We start from the raw sequence: 18,545 nt of genomic DNA on the forward strand, positions 1-18,545 counted from the left end.
TTCTGGCTTGAAATGAAAATTATATTATTGTATTAATGGTATCAGTTCTCAGTCCAAATTATTTATCTCAATAATTAACTTTTTTTAGTATCATATAGGTTGTTTCCCTTCATATATCATATAGGTTGTTTCCCTTCATATCAAGGAATTACCTCCCCATAAGTTGGTACAGAGAAACCATTTTAAAATGTGTTGTTTGGGGGACCATGAATAAGTGTTGTGTTATATGCCAGAATATTTTATATCGGGACAATTTTACCAAAGATACTTAAGTCAGAGGCAGGGGATTCTAGACACCGATGTTAAGTCTCCACAACTGGATGGTATCATCAACAGTATACTTTGTTAAAGCACAGTTTAGAAGAGTGGAAAAATATGTGTATGTAATATATAAAGGAAGGAGAGTACCCATGGTTTCTAAATAATCCAAAGTGTAGTGCCAATGATTCTGACTTGGGCAAATAATTAAATTGAAAGGAAGTTCATTGAAATAGCAATACATTTATGAACACAGATGGAAAAAACATTCATAATTTTGGCATTAACATTTTAGCACACAATTGATGTCAATTATCTGTCTAGAAAGTATTGATGTTAATTACCTGTCTAGAAAGTATTGATGTCAAATACCTGTCTAGAAAGTGTTGATGTTAATTACTTGAAGTGTTGATGTTAATTACCTTTCAGGAATGTGTTAGTGTTGATTACCAGTCTAGAAAGTGTTGATGTCAGTTACATGTCTAGAAAGTGTTGATGTCAGTTACATGTCTAGAAGGTGTTCATGTCAGTTACATGTCTAGAAAAGTGTTGATGTCAGTTACATATCTAGAAGGTGTTGATGTCAGTTACATGTCTAGAAGGTGTTGATGTCAGTTACATGTCTAGACAGTGTTGATGTCAGTTACATGTATAGAAGGTGTTGATGTCATTTACATATCTAGAAGGTGTTGATGTCAGTTACATGTCTAGAAAGTGTTGCAGTTAGTTATCTGTACAAAAAATCTGACAGCATGGATTAACATAGTTGAAGAGATTTATAAAAAATATATTTAATTCCATGCAAACTGTAGGTAATAGGCTTATTGTATTTGTTTAATAATTCTCATTGTCATTAATACAGACTCTTTAGGACAGCCATATAGATCATTATCTGGACACGCAATATAAATAGGGGCCATGACAGGGTTATGTTTTATTCAAATTCAGATTATATTGAGGTGTGTCACTGAAGAGATTCCGTGTAATTTGCTGAACAATACATGGTGAAAATGTTAAATCTTTACTCATTTTTAGATGGTAAACAAGTTTATATTAAAAATAAGCATAATTTTGGTTATTTTATATCAATACATAGTTGTGTTTCAGTAGATTCACAATTATTTATTTTTTCATCATTTTAAACTTAAAAAATGCTCTTTCAGCCAGACACTGTATAGTAACTACCTACTATGGGGAGGCAATCCCAGGATGGAATGGGAGATAACTCATGTAATACACTTACTGGGAATTTATCAAAAATGTGAGATGTGTCCTGGTTTTCCACATTAGAATGGTGGAAAAGCATTAGATCATTTAGAATGGTTGCAGAATTCACATTTCAGATGTGATTTAATACCACATGAGTGTGAATATTTCAGTAAAGCTGATTAAAAAAACGTATGTTTCCAGTCAGCTGACCATCCCTGTGTCTCATTGCCAACCATAGTACTTGTATCCATTATGGTTAAAAAGAAAAAATTCACCATTAGTATATATAATGTTTAAATAACAAAAACAAAACAAAGCAAAACTGACCTGCCTACCCTATGTTAAAAACCAGTGCAATAGGAAATGCACATATTTTTAGATGTATATATTTCTTTTATATCCTCAAGAGCTGCATCATTACAGATGCTTATTTGCTCAGCTTTTTCAGGATCAGTAATACCAGTACTGAATTTTAAATTTCTACAAAAACCCATAAAAAGGAGTCTATGAGCACTGAATTTTGTTTCCGTGGATAATCTATATCAAGATGGTCTTATGGATTTTTTTAACTTTGATGTCTTGGACATGTAAATTATTTTGATGGAAACATGTGGTTAGTGACCATGCATCCACGTAGACTGTTAAAGGAGTCATAGAATAATTGTATTGTTTACGATTGCATAAGTAAATGTATTCCACAATCATAACTCATCGAGTATTTTATTACCATATGAACTTGCTTATAGGCAAGTCCAACTGCAAACTGCCAGACCCAAATCTGATGTCACATGATGTGCTGGCAGATCTGGGTCAGTGCAGTTTGTTCGAAGTAATCAGAAGAAGTTAAACACAGACCCTGATCTGCCAGCACATTATGCAAAGGCAGATCATGGTTGTTGTTGTTTGCAGCTGGTCTTATAAGCAAGTTTATATGGTATGCATTGTGCTGTTTGATATTGCACAGCAAAGCTTTCCTGAATGCAATATGATTTAGGTCTTCACATAAATAGTACATCTTTGAATTTTGCATTTTACATCTTGGTTGATAATCTTGATTTCTTTGCATTCATTTCTGAGATTAAACGTGCATTAGAAAATACATGCCAGTAGTTATTTAATGATACAGTATCGTAGCATATTTTTTGGCCTGAAACTTTTTTCGTAGACAATGCATCAAAATATATCAATTTAATATATTGACTGGTGCTCAGAGCAATAAATTAACATTTTTTAAATTTTATTTTGCACTTTTAATAACAAAATTTGTCATCCACATTGTAAATTTTTAAGTAAGTTAAAAAGCTTTGTTTGAAATTGACCCTTCCTTCTACCTCCACCCTCCACTATGTGGTGAAAAATAGGTTTTTGAAAGTCACACACATTCATGGCTGTTTTCACTGGAAAGTTAGTTGTAAACATTACTCTGTTTGATGTTTGTACCTAGGAGATCTGTTTCAATATCCATTCATGTAAACAGAAAGCTAAATCATCAAAATGTTTGTTTCATGTAAAATACTTTGTCCCGTAGAATAGGTATTAGACCCTATTCCATTGAAAAGGTATTAGACACTGTCCCATAAAATAGGTATTATACACTGTCCCTTGGAATAGGTATTAGATAACTGTCCCATGGAAGGTATTAGACATTGTCCCATGGAATATGTGATAGACACTGTCCCTTGGAATAGGTATTAGATACTGTCCCATGGAATATGTATTAGATACTGTCCCATGGAATATGTATTAGACACTGTCCCTTGGAATAGGTATGAGACACTGTTCCATGGAATAGGTATTAGACCATGTTCCATGGAATAGGTATTAGACCCTGTCCCATGGTGTGGGTATTAGACCCTGTTCCATGAAATAGATATTGGACACTGTCCCATGGAATAGGTATTAGACACTGTTCCATGGAATATGTATTAGACCCTGTCCCATGGAATATTTATTAGATCCTGTCCCATGGAATATTTATTAGACTCTCTCCCATGGAATAGGTATTAGACACTGTCCCATGGAACAGGTATTAGACACTGTCCCATGGAAAAGGTGTTAGACACTGTCCCATGGAATAGATGTTAGACAGTTGCCCATGGAATAGGTATTAGACCCTTTCCCATGGAATAGGTATTAGACACTTTCCCATAGACTTAGCTGTTAGATGCTATGTTCTTTGGAACATGTCTTAGACCCTGTGACCCATGGAATCATTATTAGAAACCATATATCATGGAACATATGGAATGTCCTGTGGAATATCTATTTGATGCCATGTCACATGGAATAGTTATTGGATACAGTGACATGCATTTTTGTATCTTGTAAAAATTATGAAACAGACTTAATGCTTGTTCTGTTATTCTATTATTGCCTTTCCCATAGGTAACAGTTTTCCTCCAGTGTTTTCTGGAGAGATTTATAGTGTAAACTGGTGATATACAATGCCTGAGCCAAAAGGCAAGAACACTGAAACCAAATAACACTGTAGGAGAACTGTTCTTAAGATAGAAGGCAAAAATAGATTCATTATTTGACATGACTTAATGTGATGTTGCATATATCAGCACATGGCAGTAGAACTCATGGAGTATGTATAATGATTCGTATTACCTTTTTATTGTATTCGACTCAAGGAAAAAATGCATCCTAAGAGAAATCCCTCTTGGTAGTTAGTCGGAACTTGAAAATTAATCATGTGGTAAACTTAATTGTTTTTGTATTTTTGTCAAACTTTCGTTTAGCAAAGATAGCACCTTTCTAACAGCATGTTATGGGTCATTGTTCAGGTTTTATATTAACATTTATACAACACAGATATTGAGGAGTTGGTGTGTCTGTGGTGGGAGTGGTGGTTATTGACTGCTATTTTTGTTAGATACATTGTTCCATGGAAATCTTGGTTCCTAATGTGTGTACTTTTTGTGTAAAGAGATTGTTATTTTGTATTTTAAAATCTAATTTATTTGTACACCATAGAATAATGAAATAGGAACTTAACAATCTAGACACATATAAAGTATTAAATGGGAATTAATAATAACTTTCCAATCTTTATCAAAGGTATATTTACAGCATAGTCAGTTTTATTTTCTTAAGTGATGCCCGGTTATGTTTCAGACAGTATTTTCCTTAGATAAAGACATAAATTGTATTTTGTTTGACTTAAAAGGAATATGTGTTAAAATTTCCAAAAGGGATGTTTACCTTCTTGTTAGGGGAACTAGACTAGTGATTCGAATATTATTTTATCATGCAATCATGTGCATTATTATTTATCCAGTCGAACACAGCAAAGACCGATGTTTACCATTTCCTTGGTGCATTAGCAGATTAAGCTCTATGCTGTTCATTTACTGTTGATTTTAAACAGATGTAGCCTTAATTATTTGATTACAAAGCTGCTAATTTAGGAGAGGGATTATACACAAGAATTCTATTCCATTCCTTATTGTTATGTATATTAACATTTCCCAAAAGATATAGCAGTAAATATTGTTTAAATAACCTAAATATATGGAAATAAACCTTGTTTGAAGTATGTAAAGATATAACTAAATAAAAAGCAATCAGTATAGATATAACTAAATAAAAAGCAATTGATATATATAGAACTAAATGAAAAGCTATCAGTATAGATATAACTAAAAAAAAAGCAATCAGTATAGATATAACTAAATAAAAAGTAATTGGTACAGACATAACTAAATAAAAAGCAATCGGTATAGATAGAACTAAATAAAAAGCAATTGGTATAGATAGAACTAAATAAAAAGCAATCAGTATTGATAGAACTAATTAAAAAGCAATCAGTATAGATAGAACTAAATAAAAGCAATCAGTATTGTTTAAAGTAACTAAATAGATAGCAATAAATCATGCTTAGATAAAGTACAAATATAGAAGTAACTATTGTTTGAATTAACTTAAGATATAGTTTAAATATTGTTTAAAGTAACTCAAGGTAGAGCAATAATTATTTAAAATAACTCAAAAATCATTTAAGAAACAAAGACATCAGAATAAATAGTTCAAAAAGAACTCAAGATAAAGTAAAACTGTTGTTTACACTATCTAAAGATATTGCAGTAAATACAATTTACACTAGCTAAAGATATTGCAGTAAATATTATTTACACTAGCTAAAGATATTGCAGTAAATATTATTTACACTAGCTAAAGATATTGCAGTAAATATTATTACACTAGCTAAAGGTATTGCAGTAAATATTATTACACTAGCTAAAGATAATGCAGTAAATGTTATTACACTAGCTAAAGATATTGCAGTAAATGTTATTACACTAGCTAAAGGTATTGCAGTAAATATTATTACACTAGCTAAAGGTATTGCAGTAAATATTATTACACTAGCTAAAGGTATTGCAGTAAATATTATTACACTAGCTAAAGATATTGCAGTAAATATTATTTATGCTAACTAAAGATATTGCAGTAAATATTATTTACACTAGCTAAAGATATTGCAGTAAATATTATTACACTAGCTAAAGATATTGCAGTAAATATTATTACACTAGCTAAAGATATTGCAGTAAATATTATTACACTAGCTAAAGATATTGCAGTAAATATTATTACACTAGCTAAAGATATTGCAGTAAATATTATTACACTAGCTAAAGATATTGCAGTAAATATTATTACACTAGCTAAAGATATTGCAGTAAATATTTACACTAGCTAAAGATATTGCAGTAAATATTTACACTAGCTAAAGATATTGCAGTAAATATTGTGTGAAATAAATCTGGACCTATGCTATCCACATTTGGATGTAGATTATAGGTTGAATGCTGGACCTATGCTATCCACATTTGGATGTAGATTATAGGTTGAATGCTGGACCTATGCTATCCACATTTGGATGTTGATTATAGGTTGAATGCTGGACCTATGCTATCCACATTTGGATGTAGATTATAGGTTGAATGCTGTTCTTGGTTTTGTTAGTTGCAGTTCTTGTTTGTATATTTTCTCATCAAATTCTATGTTCTATTCATTTTGTTCATATTTTTTATTTTGAAGGTATGAGGATGTAATCTTTGGACATGGTCAAAGGAACATCTTTCGTAAATGAACATTATCAACACACTCATTGAAAATATTGATATAAATCGATTTATTTCCCTGATTAGGGTTATGTCCCTTTCAAAACTTACATCCACCAGAAAACAGTAGTTTTCTTCCTTAGACAGCCTAATGTGTATCAAGTCTGCTCTGCAGATGCGTGGAATGTTCCTAATTTGCGCATCATTAATACAGCAACCGATTTCTGTCCTTGTTTGGGCGCGGTAACATGTTCGGTATTTTGTGCCCATGACTGTTTTCTTCACTGACCAATCACATGAGAGCATGATGACTGTATAAATGTGTCTAACACAGCGTTCTTTTATTTTTAGTTGAGGTAAGTTAAGTTTAATGCTGCACACAGAATCTGCTCATTTCTTTTCTGTTATCTTCACTTTTCTGTCAATTCTGACAGCTTGTTTAAAGGTCAATTAAGGACAGAATCTTCAAAAGGTGCATTTTGCATCCTTTCTGTACATCATTATGTGTAGATTAAAACTGTTTCTTGGTCCAATTTGCTCTAATGGAATTTATGAAATTTACTGTTACAATCATTGAAGGTTAAAATTCTTAAATATTTCAAATTGCATTACCTCCCTTAATCCCAAGGCTCTGTGCATGTCTGTGTGTGTGTGTGTGTGTGATATCATTTTAGAATGAGTCAAACAGCCATTAATGTGAAAGTGTATCAATTTTCAAGTGAAAATGACAGATTTTGGGCAGTATACTGTTAGCAATTGAGATAGAATGAAAACGGCTGCTGGTATTTTCCATTTTTAGTTTCGGAATAAATAAAGAGGAGACAGGGATAGATGAGATTACACTGTCAGACTGGGAAGAAATATACAGAGCATTCCAATTAGGTCATACTGATTTTGATCTGAATTTAAACCAAAGTGTCCATAATTGACCTTTTTTAATGAGCTTAGTCTGGAATGATGTAACACTATTTTCTGTTTACTCATTTTTTCTCACAATAAAACATATACATTAATTATACTTACTTTTAATATCATGTTAATCACTGACATTCATTTTCTAAAAGAAGAAAATGTATATTGCATGACAAATTTTTAAAGTGAAACTGATTTGTTTCTTTTTACTGATAATTTAATTAAAAAAATGTATGTATGTCAGTGTAGAACATCTAATGCTTTACAGTAACAGTCTGAATATCTCTGGCTTAAAACCTGTTTAATATCATATACATGGAGAGAAAAAATAGTTTCTATCTTATCTATAAACTTTGTGGAAGTTATGATTCAATTGGCTCGAAATTAGAAACTGATTTCTTTTAAATTTAATGTTGTTTTTTTCTCTAGCTCCAACTGGCAGAAAAGTACCACATCGCATCCTTACTCCAAACAAGGGGATAAACAAAGTGGAATACATTCCTACACAAACAGGTTGGTTCATAAAAATATGTCATGGTCCCTGACCTCCATTAAGGTAAGTATTTTAGTGTTCGTCATCTTTGTGCCTAAGCATTGGTCCTTCTGTCAGTTTCTGGGTTCCTTTTTCTGGTTACAACCATCCCAGTATATATAATAATACATCATGTGTACAAATTGACCATGTTCTGCAGTACAAATTTGTCAGCAATTATTATATCAATGTATGTATGCATTATTACATAAATGTTTGCAGTACCATATTTACTCATGTATAAGCCCAGTCAGACTGCCAAGATCCTGATATTCCAAGGCATAATGCACATGCAGATCAGGGTCTGTGTTGTTTATTCTACTGATTACTCCTAAGAAATTGCACATACCCAGATTCTGCATAATGTGCCAGCAGATCTGGGTCCATGCAGTTTGCAGTTAAACTCATAAGTGAGTATATACAGTAACTCCAGTAACACTTTTGAAGTTATCCAAAATAGATTAAACTCAGACCTTACTACAGTCCAGAACTGGGCACAACAAAATAGGATGGTAATTAATGAAGGTAAAACAAAATGTGTGATTTGGAGACATCACAAAAGCTACACCAGTCAGGTAACCCAGAACTATCTCTTGCAATAAATAATCATCCGTTAGAAAATGTCAAACATGAAAAGCTTTTAGGTGTGACCGTAGATAATAATTTATTATGGGATGACCATATTAATAAGCTTTGTAAAACACTATTAAAAAAACTTGGTAAAACACTGTCATCCAGAATTGCCCTTCTCAGCAGAATCAAGAAATATTTACCTATGGAAACTCACAGTCTATGCTACAAGTCATCTATTCTTCCAGCAATGGATTATTGTTCAGATGTATGGGGAAACTAAATCTGAGCTTGACAGGATTTATAAACTTCAGAAATGAGCAGCATGCATAATTTTAGATGCATCTGTTGATCATCCCTCAAAATCATTGTTTACAGAACTCAAATGGTTCACAGTATATGAAAGGATAGATTTTCACAAGGCAGTTCTTTTATATAAATGTCAGCAGACTGTTCAACCTGGCACTACTGAAGGTAAAGAGCAAAGTGCGTGAAGCAACTATCAGGGACATGCTTTTTGTAGATGATGATGTTCTAGCCACTCACACAGAAGCTGAGCTACAACGCCTGATGGACCGCTTTGCTAAAGCATGCAGTGAGTTTGGCCTGACCATCAGTCTAAAGAAAACAAATGTGATGGCTCAGGACGCGGACCCCCCCAACCATCATCGTCAACAATGTCGAACTTGAGGTAGTCTGTCAGTTCATGTACCTTGGCTGTACCTTCACAAACAACCTTTTGCTTGATGCTGAGCTCAACAAGTGGATTGGAAAGGCATCAAGAACTCTCTCCAGGTTGTTGCAGAGAGTGTGGAACAATAGCATGCTGACCTTGAACACTAAGATCTCTGTGCACCATGCCTGCATGCTAAGCACTCTTTTGTACGCCAGTGAAACCTGGACTCTGTACACCTCACAAGAGAAAAGACTGAGCGCCTTTCACATGTGATGCCTCCGACGTATACTCGGAATCACCTGGAGCGATCAAGTAACAAACAATGAAGTGCTTGATTCCCAGCATGGTCACACTCCTCTGCCAGTGTCGCATCCTATGGCTGGGCCATGTTTGTCGGATGATGGACAGATCCCCAAAGACATTCTTTATTCAAAACATGCCTCTGGCCAAAGGTTGATTAGACGGCCACTTCTCCGCTTCAAGGATGTCTGCAAATGTGATGTGAAAGCCCTTGACATCAATATCAACACCTGGGAAGAACTTGCTCTAGACAGGTCCAGCTGGCGACATGCTCTGATCACTGGTCTGAAAGCTGGTTGGGACAAGCTATGCCTGCTAGCTGATGAAAAGTGATTGCAGAGGAAGAAAAAGCAGGTCCAACCCACACCAGACTCAACCTTCAAGTGCAGCAAGGTCTGCCACTCCCGTGTGGGTTACTTAGCCACAGCAGATGCTGCACAACCACCAACTGGGACATCTGTCATGGGTGCACTTCCATTGTCTCTCAAGACTATCAGATGCCAACTGTATCTAAATAGTCCCACACACATATTTGTAATGAAACATGTTGTGCTAAGAGTGACAGATATTACAGTGACAGGTCATAGAAATCAAGTGACAGATCATAGAAATCAAGTGACAGATCATAGAAATCAAATTTTTATAGCTAAATGTTTTGAAAAATGAAAATGCAACATTTAATTAGTTGCTGTGAAATAAAATGGTTTCAGCATACCTTTCAACTCTCCCAACAGGAGAAAAAAGTCCTGAATTTTTGGGTCATTCACGCCTATTTCTGATTTCATATCATCTCCAGATTTTTGCAGAGAACTCTCGATTATAACATTTTTCTTCAGTAAATATAATGTTCAAACATTATTAAGGTCAATTTATGAATGTTTCTAACCATACAACAATGCTAAAATGAGCAATAAACCACAGCAAGCAATAAAGCACAACAGTAAAATTGTCAACAATTAGTTTCAGTCCCAAGAATGATCACTGTGATGCTGTAGCATCTCCATTCACACCAAAAAACTTACACAAATGAAAACCAGGCCTTCCTGTACTTTACCATCATTAAATTAAAAGAAGGAATGGAGAAACATACCATGCAGCTTACGTACCATCAAAATATTATTCAGAATAAATATGTTATTTAGTAAACAATGTTAAATGTCTTTCGAGTTGAGAATAAATATGGCAATATAAAAACCTTTTGATTTTAGGTCCCAATCTCCCTGTTTTTTCGTTCAGTTTGCCTACTTGACTTTTGAAAAGTTGATAGGTATATTTCAGTATCAGTTTTATTTATTTTTTTAAAACTTAGATTCGGTGCCAGTTGAAGTTCATGATGATATTATTTTACATTTAATGGAATCAGAGCGTTATTTCAATGTGACACTTGTAGTAAAAATGTTAAAATGTTCCGATTAAAGTTCTACTGCTGCTTACATATCCATTTTTCAGGAGACCACAAAATAAATGTTTACTACTGTGGTCAGCTGGTCAAGGGATGTCCATTTCTGTGTAAAGTGTATGATGCTGGATCAGTTATTGTGTCCAAAATGCCCAGCTACACCTTCGTTGGAAATGAAGTCAGTTTTGACAGTAAGTGTACAAGCAATTGAATAAAGGATAGGTGTAAGGTATAGACGTTTTGACAGTAAGTGTACAAGCAATTGAATAAAGGATAAGTGTAAGGTATAGACATTTTGACAGTAAGTGTACAAGCAATTGAATAAAGGATAGGTGTAAGGTATAAAAGTCCTTATTCAGCTGTATTTTAGTATATCAGTTTTTAAACATTTCCTGTATTTTTTGATGTTGCATATACATAATATCTATTCATTACATCACATACAATAAAGTATTATTCCCTTGGCAACAGAATATATTTGCATGCCAAAATGTACACTCCCTTTCTAGTAGCGAGTCAATTCATATAATTATAACAGTTGTCACTTTACATTATATGATAAATATAATTGTCAATTTGTAATAATTTCATTAGCTGCTTATGAAATCTGTTGAATAATTTTGGTATTTCCATCACCAAGGCTGGCAGAAATAATGTGACAGTGATGATTGTATGGCACCTTTTTAGTTACAAAATTAAGTCATTGTTACAAAAATTTAGACATTGTTACAAAATTAAGACATTGTTACAAAAATTTAGACATTGTTACAAAATTAAGACATTGTTACAAAAATTTAGACATTGTTACAAAATTAAGACATTGTTACAAAAATTTAGACATCGTTACAAAATTAAGACATTGTTACAATAATTTAGACATTGCAGCTGTGGTATTAGACCTTATTAGAAATTCACCAAGCATCATGGGTACAATTTTGGAAGGCAAAATGATGACATTTTTGTGCACACAAAGTGATGTACTTCATGGTTTGGAATCCTAAATTGCCAGACCACTTTCTGCAAGTATAAGGGCCGATCACAGGCCACTTTAGAGATATTAAATAGAAATTTGCCCTTCATAAATAAGGAAAACTTTAAAAGGGAGAAAGTTATACCTATCAGTCACATTAACATGATGGTTCAATCTGGCGAGTCAATTTCTGATTGAATGCATGGCATTAGCTCTGAAATATATAATAATGAATGTTTGCCAGGCTTCTGTGTATGAGAGACATGTTTGCTAATTACTAGATCACAAACTCAACATGTAAGCACATTTGGACTTATGATTAAAAAAAAAAAGATCTCGACATCTGCATTTAAAATATATCACATTCATTATTCTCATTGTAAGTGAGAGTTACTGTTATGACTTTATGGTCACAAACTTAAGTAACAGAAAAGAAGCAAAACAGTTTTGTAAAACTCAACAAACAATTTAATTATTAAAGTGATAAATAAAAGATGTGAGAGGAGGTTACAGTATATAATGAAGTAAACCAAAATTAGCAAGTTTTATGAAGGTCCTAAATGAACGAAAAGTTCCTTAAAAATTTCAATACTGGAAAGGTAATAAACCAGCAAGAACCGTGATGTTGTCAAAATGGTATTGTCCAGAATTCCTTGGAATAATTTATAACAGTTCCAGAATAATATTATTGTCCAAATAATGACCACTTTCTATCACCACTGAACAGTCCAAACAAATATTTTTCCTTTAAAAAAATATCTAAGTTCAACATAAAACATGTCTGCAGAACAGTATCTGATTTGATGCAACTGAAACAGCAAGATTGCTAACTGATACAGAAAGAGATTGCTAACTGATACAGCAGGATTGCTAACTGATACAGAAAGATTGCTAACTGATACAGCAAGATTGCTAACTGATACAATAAGATTGCTAACTGATACAGCAAGATTGCTAACTGATACAACTGATACAGCAAGATTGCTAACTGATACAGCAAGATTGCTAATGGATACAATGTTGCTAACTGATACAGCAAGATTGCTAACTGATACAGCAAGATTGCTAACTGATACAAAAAGATTGCTAACTGATACAGAAAGATTGCTGATACAGAAGGATTGCTAACTGATACAGTAAGATTGCTAACTGATACAGAAAGAGATTGCTAACTGATACAGAAAGGGATTGCTAACTGATACAGCAGGATTGCTAAATCATTCTTTATGAAACCATGACATATATAGCTATCCAACTGTCATAGATCTATTTCATTCTTTATGAATCCATGACATATGTAGCTAGCCAACTGTCACAGATACACTTCATTCTTTATGAATCCATGGCATATGTAGCTAGCCAACTGTCATAGATTCACTTCATTCTTTATGAATCCATGGCATATGTAGCTAGCCAACTGTCATAGATCCACTTCATTCTTTATGAATTCATGGCATATGTGGCTAGCCAACTGTCATAGATCCACTTCATTCTTTATGAATCCATGGCATATGTAGCTATCCAACTGGCATAGATCCACTTCATTCTTTATGAATCCATGACATATGTAACTAGCCAACTGTCATAGATCCACTTCATTCTTTATGAATCCATGACATATGTAGCTATCCAACTGTCATAGATCTATTTCATTCTTTATGAATCCATGACATATGTAGCTAGCCAATGTCATAGATCCACTTTATTCTTTATGAATCCATGGCATATGTAGCTATCCAACTATCATAGATCCACTACATTCTTTATGAATTCATGGCATATGTAGCTAGCCAACTGTCATAGATTCACTTCATTCTTTATGAATCCATGACATATGTAGCTAGCCAACTGTCATAGATCCACTACATTCTTTATGAATTCATGGCATATGTAGCTAGCCATCTGTCATAGATTCACTTCATTCTTTACGAATCCATGGCATATATAGCTAGCCAACTGTCATAGATTCACTTCATTCTTCATGAATCCATGGCTTATGTAGCTAGCCAACTGTCATAGATTCACTTCATTCTTCATGAATCCATGGCATACATAGCTAGCCAACTGTCATAGATCCACTACATTCTTTATAAATTCATGGCATATGTAGCTAGCCAACTGTCATCGATCCATTTCATTCTATATGAATCCATGGCATATGTAGCTAGCCAACTGTCATAGATCCACTTCATTCTTTATGAATCCATGGCATATGTAGCTAGCCAACTGTCATAGATCCACTTCATTCTTTATGAATCCATGGCATATGTAGCTATCCAACTGTCATAGATCCACTTCATTCTTTATGAATCCATGGCATATGTAGCTAGCCAGCTCTCATTGATTTCATTCTTCATGAATCCTTGGCATATGTAGCTAGCCAACTGTCATAGATCCACTTCATTCTTTATGAATTCATGGCATATGTAGCTAGCTAACTGTCATAGATCCACTTCATTCTTTATGAATCCATGGCATATGTAGCTAGCCAGCTCTCATTGATTTCATTCTTCATGAATCCATGGCATATGTAGCTAGCCAACTGTCATAGATCCACTTCATTCTTTATGAATTCATGGCATATGTAGCTAGCCAACTGTCATAGATCCACTTCATTCTTTATGAATTCATGGCATATGTAGCTAGCCAGCTGTCATAGATTCACTTCATTCTTTATGAATCCATGGCATATGTAGCTATCCAACTGTCATAGATTTCATTCTTCATGAATGCATGGCATATGTAGCTAGCCATCTGTCATAGATTCACTTCATTCTGTATGAATTCATGGCATATGTAGCTAGCCAACTGTCATAGATCCACTGCATTCTTTATACATCCATGGCATACATAGCTAGCTACATATACTATGGGTTTGATTAGAAATGAAGTGATCCATGACACTTGTCTTGCTACATATACATGGGTTTGGGTAAAACTTTTAGTGGCTCCATGACAATTGGCTAACTACATGCCATGGGTTGATGAGGAATGAAGTGGATCCATGAATGTTGGCTGGCTATATGCCATGGGGTGATGAGGAATGAAGTGGGTCCATGACAGTTGGCTAGCTGCCTATGCCAAGAGTTGATGAGGAATGTAATGGATCTGTGACAGGTGGCTTGCTATACATGTCGCATATAGTTGAGGAATGTAGTGGGTCTGTGAAGTTTGGTTAGAAAAGCTGAAAATAAATATATAGATTAATGGCTGCTTACTCATTTTAAAAATGTTTCCTTAATCCTCTGGATATTTGCCTAATTCACCTCAAAACTTGTTTGGACTTGAATGTTTATTTTCATAAATTAGTCAGTCTTCGTTTTCAGTATAATTCTAATTTTTATCAATTTATTTCCAGTTGATGCATCCAGTGCAGGTTCAGGGAACATTGAGATAATGGTGAATGGTGGAAAAATTGCCTGCAAGGTTCAGAACCATGGCAAATACAGATTTACAGCTTCCTTCACTCCAAACATGGCTGAACCTCATATGGTGGAGATGAAATTCAACTCTGTTTCTGTAGATGGTAAGAGTGTAGCAATATTTGTCTCGTAACTCCTCAAGCTGAGTGTACATTTAGAAAGAAATATTCTGTTCATCGCTATACACTTCAAGATTTTATAAAATAATTTATTGAAAATTAAGTGTTCTAGATGCAAATGATTTCCTCTTATAAGGTCACCCCTTCTACAGCATGAAAATGGCTTTATAAGAGGGGTGGCCTTTCTAGAGGGGTCCATACTGATGTGAGTTACAACTACATAATAGTATGAAAGGTTTAACTAATTTTTAAATATTTAATATTTTCATTTAAAAATAACAGGAATGTTATTGAATCAGTTTTGAGATCAGCATTATATCATGAATAACCTTCAGTCATGGTGCAGAACTACATCATCAGTAAAGTCAGGGCATAAATATAGGCCTGTAACCATTACTTCCATTTTCCCACATGTAAACTGTATATTGCTTATTTAAATTTTTCAGATTTCTTAGTAGTTACAAAAAAACTCGCCCCGTTGTCTTATGTCCTTCTAAACTGAGAATATCTGATGACATTTTGTAACAACTTATTTCTTCATTGGCAGTTTGTAGTTATTACACAAGATGCCGCCGTATGTTTATAAAGGAAACAAGCTTGTCATGTGATCAACTGGTGTTTAGTCTGGTACCCTTACAGTTACATTTCTTACTCTGCAAGTGACTAACTAACATACTGTTTTTACTTTTCTCTTGATCAGATGTCATGCTGACTTGAGCAGAACAAAGCAGTCAGCTTTAGTCATGTTGATAATTACGAGTGGTAATTATAACTGGTTATTATCAAAGTGCCAAAACTTAACATGTGAGAGACCGCTCCAGCGGCCTGGTGGTTAGAGCATATGCCTCGGATGCGAAAGGTCGTGGGTTCGATCCCTGGCCCAGTTATAATAGACTTACAAAAATGGTACTAACACCTGCCTTGCTTGGCGCTCAGCATTGAGAGGTTAGTGTTAGGACTGGTGTCAGGATAATGTGACAGAGTGGGACATCATGCTGCATGTCTGTGGCATGATGCCCTGGTGCTAGACATCATTATAAACTGCCACACTGCAGACATCGTAGCAATATGACCGAAAATTTGTTTAAGCTACTTTAAGAATCCAAATCACACACACACACGCACACATACACACACACGTGAGAAACACACATCAGAAAGGAATCAGATTACATAATCTCCTTGCATGAATTAAAGTTGCGCTAACACACCAGTCACCTGTGTGACCATTCTGGAGGGTTACTTTTGAACACAACACACCAGTCACCTGTGTGACCATTCTGGAGGGTTACTTTTGAACACAATAACACACCAGTCACCTGTGTGACCATTCTGGAGGGTTACTTTTGAACACACTAACATGCCAGTCACCTGTGTGACCATTCTGGAGGGTTACTTTTGAACACAACACACCAGTCACCTGTGTGACCATTCTGGAGGGTTACTTTTGAACACAACAAACCAGTCACCTGTGTGACCATTCTGGAGGGTTACTTTTGAACGCAACACACTAGTCACTGGTGTGACCATTCTGGAGGGTTACTTTTGAACACAAACTTTTCCATGGTAGTATGGCCATATAAAGAAGTGACTGTTGGTTGGGGGTGGGAGTGGTGAGCCGTTAAGGAGGGCACCACCATATGTACATGGTACATACAAACTTTTGGAGTACTTGATAGCTTAGTTGAAGAATGTGCTGGAGTTGAAGAGATTGGTAGAAATGACAAATGAATTATCCTTTCTGCTTTTTTACATTCTACTGAGTCATAATCATCTTTGTTGAGACTGACTTTGTGCTGAGTTTGAGAAGTGGAATAAAAAAAAAGACAAGAACTTAGCATTCTGCATTCTTTTACTAATTCATCATGTTTGTTAAAATGTACCTTGTGTTGGTGTGGAGATGAGTAAAAATGAGACTAGATATTCTGATCTCTTCATATTTAACTAATTCATTGACGATTTAACCTCATTGTTGTTGATTTATTCTTGTATGTATCAATTTTTGTGGTTCTTTTAATATTATCTGATTATAATATCACAAGACAACCACTTCACAAATCCAGACCCTCCCAAATGAGATTTTACATTTTTTTTAAAAGCTACAAGTTGACTGTGAGCCAGGCAGTTATGTTTTCTACTTGGATATAGAGATTGGCACAAAATCTTGTCCATATTTTAAAATGCTACTTCATGTTTTCAGAAGCACTATAATTTAGAGACCCCACAGACATGTTATCAGTTCGAGCCTTTTCACTTTGAGAGTGTGTTTTCTCACATAGAGAAGTATACACCATCATTATTTCTATAAATTTCTTGCTCATTTCTGAGATGAAGTTTCTCACTTCCAGCGTCTTTTTGTCATAAATTTAAACATTCTTCCAATCTAACGCAAGTTTGGAAAGCCATGATTTTGTTAAAAAGCCTATCTGAACCATTCTTTGAAATGATCATGACAATATTCAAATACTCAGTTTAGAATTAAGAGGTGCACACTTTAATTCACTCAACGAAAAAACTCAGAATTCCTTTTTTTGTGGGGAGTGGTCCAAATGTAGTGGGGACAAATTCCATTATTGACTATTCTAATAGCAACATTTTGTGTGGCACAGAAACGGATTTGAGAGGGATTGAAGAGATGCAGTCCCACTTTTTTTTAACCAGTTCTGAGAAGAAAGGCATGCATTAGATAAAAATAAGACTTGGGTGAATATTAGTGATCAGCTGGGGCATTGGAATGTTTTGAAGTGTGTACTTGGGCTGAAGACAGTTCAGCATAGTGCAGTGTTAGCTTCTTGTGATGTCATCAATTCTTGTGTTCCAGTTTTTGTCTGAAATTGGTTCACCCCTGGATGTCACAGATCAACATTAGATTAATTGGTACATGTGTGAAAAATAACTGTGTTTTTCAGATCGAGAAAGAAATTACTTTGTGACCTTGATGTTATCAGGTTTTAATAGAACCCAATAAACCCAATGATCTTTTGAGATTCAGTATTATTCAAATGATTTGTCATATATGACTATTTGCACGTAATGGTGGCATTGGGATTTTAAATTTGTGAATAAGCCTTGATGAAAATGGGATCCAGTTTTGTGCATAAATGTA

At 34.4% G+C, this 18,545-nt stretch overlaps 1 protein-coding gene across 2 annotated transcripts in view; it reads left to right on the top strand.

Moving 5' to 3' along the window:
• The window catches only part of LOC149798572 (filamin-B-like), a 198,825-nt gene that overhangs the window by 89,099 nt on the left and 91,181 nt on the right, over positions 1-18,545 (top strand). Inside the window, exons 13-15 of one of the 2 annotated variants that reach the window (XM_089957384.1) lie at positions 7,881-7,964; positions 10,979-11,119; positions 15,257-15,424. The exons of the other annotated variant lie outside the window; for it this stretch is intronic. Coding sequence (XP_089813510.1) covers positions 7,881-7,964; positions 10,979-11,119; positions 15,257-15,424 — 393 coding nt within the window. The remainder of the gene's footprint in view (positions 1-7,880; positions 7,965-10,978; positions 11,120-15,256; positions 15,425-18,545) is intronic. 2 annotated transcript variants of the gene reach the window in all.

This window comes from Sinohyriopsis cumingii, chromosome 5 (assembly GCF_028554795.1).
Source record: "Sinohyriopsis cumingii isolate HCF-2022 chromosome 5, ASM2855479v2, whole genome shotgun sequence".
NCBI lineage: Eukaryota > Metazoa > Mollusca > Bivalvia > Unionida > Unionidae > Sinohyriopsis > Sinohyriopsis cumingii.